Source organism: Glycine soja, chromosome 20 (genome assembly GCF_004193775.1).
Source record: "Glycine soja cultivar W05 chromosome 20, ASM419377v2, whole genome shotgun sequence".
Lineage (NCBI taxonomy): Eukaryota > Viridiplantae > Streptophyta > Magnoliopsida > Fabales > Fabaceae > Glycine > Glycine soja.
This window is the reverse complement of record NC_041021.1, coordinates 7485814-7490092: the sequence shown is the minus strand read 5'-3', so window position 1 is coordinate 7490092 and position 4279 is coordinate 7485814. Positions and strand designations below refer to the sequence as shown.

Genomic DNA, 4279 nt, shown 5'->3' with positions numbered 1-4279 from the left:
GATTATAAAATTAACAACCTTTGATGTTAATTACTTTTTTAATAGAACATTGATGCTAATTCTTATCGTTGATTAAAATAGCAATGTTAATATGCTTTTCTTAAAAAAAAAAAAAACATTTACGTACAATGTGGCGCGCGTGGCCTCTTGTAGAGATTTTACGAATCATACAAGATGAAGACTCAGTGCATTATACGTACATAGACATATAATAAAGAGTAAAAACCAAGGTCTACGTACGAGACAAAGTGTTCTCTTTCAGTAACTGAATGTGTAATCAACTAAATATATACAATTTTTCTTGTAATTTTATGTTCATACAATCATGTGCATACATTTCAATCAACTAATTTGTATCCTTTAGGATTTGAATTTTAATTAATCTTTGAATATAGAATAAATTCTATTCAAAATGAAATATTTATCTTAGGCCCACTCAAGATCCCCAAAAAAATTATATTATTTTTAAAATTCGTATCAATAACATGATTAAAAAAAAATCATACATCTCAGGATTTTAAAGTATATATGAGGCTTCCCATAAACTTTTGTTTCTTTTTGACATATATGCTTTCCACGTCTTATTTTAGAGTTTATTGTCAAACATGCAATACATGAAATGATGAAATTAAAGAAAAGGGTATTTTGGGAAGAAATTGAGGGACTTACAAAATGAAAAGAAAGTAAAAAGGTGATAAAAACCAATAAGATTTACAAACTATTATTATACTAATACTTTGTGATTCCAACTTCAACAATGAGGGGGGAAGAAAAACCCTGCTATTTTCATTAGCACATCAATTAATGCAAAATTCTGATGGGGTACCAACTGTAACAACGCAAACATTAGCCACTCTGTTATACATGCAGAAATTATTAGCTGATTCTAAACCATCTTAGTTTTTGGTTTGACCAATCTCTCCGTGACACAATCAAGTGTTGTTAATTTTTTTTTCAAAAATTAAAAAACTTAAATAGGTGTCACATAGATATTGATCAGAACCATGAAAGATGATAGTCCAGGACCACCTAGTAATCACTCCTGGACATGACTAGAGATATTCTACAATCTCAACAAGAACAGTCATGGCCACCCAAATAGAAAAGCTAACCATAATAGGACAAATCAACAATTTGTGTTATCAGGGTGCAATCTCTTTCGGCCACTTAGAGGGAACCCAAATAGCTTCACAGAACTGTTTGATTCCTCAGTAGAAGTAATCAAAGACTTATCCACAACACAACTTTTGGCACTTCTGCGAACTCCCATGTCATTTGGAGACTCATGCAATGAGTCCAACTCCACCAGGTTTGGAATAACACTGCTGCTTCTTTGCTCAAAGGGTGGTGGTTTTACATGGTTTTGGATGAAGTATATGATGTCATTGTACAAACTCTTCATGTGGCTGAGTTCTGATAAGAGCATGAAGTTCTTTCTCCTTAGTCTTTGGTTGTCTTCAGAAAGTGCTGTTAGAATATCTGTGTTTGGTTTTGGAGATGGTAGAGGAGTGTCAAGCCAGCAGAGATTTTCATCTTGCTGAAAAATTTGGGATGGTGATTGGTCATGAAAGAGTTGGTGATGCTGCTGTGGTGCTTTTCTCCTGTGAATTTCACATAAAAGGTGCTTAGCTCCTTTTCTGAAGTACTCATTTGCAAACTCCCATCTGTCAGCAACTACCTTCTTGAAACCCTGAAAGAGAAGAAAGATTCATATGAAACTTTACTATTCATAGTTAATCATGAAGCTAAAGTTACAACATCAGAGAATATTATAATGCAATCACATTTAGCTTGCTAATCATAGTGTGTATTTGGGTGAGCGTTTGTGAACTATATTTTAGATGACCATCATTTTATAAAACAAATAATATTTTGATTAAAATTGAGTTAAAAACGAAATGATTTATATTTGAAAACTTTTATCTTTAAAGCAAGTTTGTAGTGAAACTTATATTAAAATTCTCAACCTAATGCAAAAGTTGCATAACTGTTACTTATACTAGAATCAAGTTTGACCACATTTTCCTGTTTGAAAAAAGTTTCAAATGTTTTTCCTGTTTGGAGGTTGTAAAAGTGTCTTACAGCTCCAAACACACATTAAGTTGGCCTTATTTATTTCAAGATAATGAAATAAAAAAGGAATGTTAGATCTCTAGTCATACTCAAGAATTTAAATTATTCCATCATCTTTAACTTCTAAATAGTATAAGTATTTGGTCAATTTGTTCACATGGAAAGATCTTTACCTTGAAACTCAATGAAGTGAAATGAAGCAAAAATGAAGAGTAGAAAGTGTAAAGAAGTATATAAGAAAAGATAATGATGCTTAAGTTCCATTATATTTAACTTCTAAGTAGTAAGTATTTGGTCAGTTTGTTCACATGAAAAGATCTTTAATTACCTTCAAACTCAATGAAGTGAAGATGAAGAGTAGGGAGTGTAAAGAAGTATATAAGAAAAGATAAGGATGCTTACATAGGTGTTGAGTTGCCTAACAAAGCTTGAGAAGTTGTTGTGTTTAAAATAGTTGGGAAGAAGATCTCTTGCAAACTCAGGGGGCCTCCAGACAACAAATGTGGTTTCATCTTCACCCCATGACACAATGTGGTCAGTGTGAGGGTCATCAACAAGTTGGTATGTCTTTGTCAGAAAGGGTGCTGGCACTGACTTCTGAGACTCTAAAGTGAACACCATGTTCTCCTCAAACCTGTCTAGTGTGAAAGCCATTGTACTCTAACAAAGAGTGTGTGAAAAATTCTAATTTGACTCGTAACATTCCTCTTCTTTCTCTAATACACCAACAACTTAATTTAAAGCCACCCTCTCACCCCTCTCTCTCATATTAAAAATTTGTAAGTTTATAACTTTATGAAACAAAACCACATGACCATGTCAATTGAAGAGGTGAGAAAAATATTAGTCTCACATCACTTTTTTACACTAAAAAATGTTAAATTAGACACAGAGAAGAGACTCTTTTTTCTTTTTTATAATAGAAATATATATATATATATATATATATATATATATATATATAAATACTAACATCAAAGTCTTATCCCACAAACTAAGATAACATCAATAAAGTAGTATTGAGAACCCGCAAGATGATCAGACTAAGAGAACTAGATACCACATATTGAGTATATGAATCTCATTTTTTATATATCCTTCATTGAACTCTTTTCTAGTCAACATGAGATGAGACTATAACCACTCACTTAAAATGCTAACATAAAAGACTAAAGTATGAAAATAAACAAGTAATATAGAAGTTTCACAGACTTTGAATTTAGGGAAAAAAAATTTCTTCCCTTCTTTCACATAATACTCCACAACTTTTAAGCAACTAATTTCTCCTTTTTGTTGAAAATCTGTAGTATGTGTTACTATATTTTTGCATAAGTAAATAACTATTCTTTGCATCCCTCTCATCTCTCTCCAGTTTAATAATTTTAAGAGGCATATGATCATGTCAGTAAAATCAATTAGTTTTTTTTTTTTTTTATCTAGAATTACTATAATAAGATCCAATGAGGTATTAATTACTATTGACTGTTCTTGGCAGCAGTGTTGGTGGGTTGATGCCTCTTGAAAGAGGAGCTTCCTTTTTTGTTTGTTTTTTTCTTTCTTTTCTATAGAGCTCCAGTGGATGTAATCACCATTTTGTCCCTACTGAATGCTTTTATGTCCTTGGCAAATTGGCTATATAAAGCAGCTTTCTATCATGACATCCCTGAAGAAGGGAAATTTATTAAGAAAAACTTAGGTAAACCAATGAATTTGAGTTTAAAAATAATGTAACTGAACAATTAAAGTAAGTGTTTATTTATCTATGCAGAGATCTCTCAAATTCCTAGACTAGTAATCAAATTGAAAGAACCTTGTTTCAGATTTGTTTTATCCTGCAAGAGACTTGTTTTATATCTTCTTTTTTTGTTTTTAAGTATAATTTTTCATATGGAACTGAAACTTGGAAGGTTGTGATTCCCCCCAAAAAATGAGAAAGTTTAAACTTTTGTGCATGTGCGCTGGCCCACTGTATTATCAATGTCAGATATTGTTCAATTTGTTGGTTCTCTACCCTGTCTTTGCCTGAAAAATAGAACAAAGAAAAAGCCCACATTATTATATTTTCCAATCTCAAGATTACTCTTGATTCTTTTGGCCAGTGTAACAGGGATCTAACTTGTTATTTGACACTTGTTTGCTTCCTATTGAATTTCAATCATATAAGGCCCTGTACATATTTTCATTTTAAATGAATGCAATTGATTTA

General features: G+C 31.7%; 1 protein-coding gene across 1 annotated transcript; it reads right to left on the bottom strand.

The window, feature by feature from the left end:
• Positions 1-695: 695 nt before the first annotated feature.
• LOC114402760 (heat stress transcription factor B-4b-like) lies at positions 696-2892 on the bottom strand. Its single transcript, XM_028365425.1, has 2 exons — positions 2476-2892; positions 696-1690 (listed from the first exon to the last, which is right to left on the bottom strand). Exons 1-2 carry the CDS (start codon positions 2725-2727, stop codon positions 1127-1129), a joined length of 816 nt encoding a protein of 271 aa, XP_028221226.1. The 5' UTR covers positions 2728-2892; the 3' UTR covers positions 696-1126.
• Positions 2893-4279: the final 1387 nt, after the last annotated feature.

Bases quoted from the DNA above. Each gene is read 5' to 3' on its own strand.
- LOC114402760 (XM_028365425.1), bottom strand. From the start codon at position 2,727: ATGGCTTTCACACTAGACAGGTTTGAGGAGAACATGGTGTTCACTTTA. The intron at 1,691-2,475 runs GTAAGCATCCTT...CTTCTCTTTCAG, and splicing joins TTAGGCAACTCAACACCTAT to GGTTTCAAGAAGGTAGTTGC.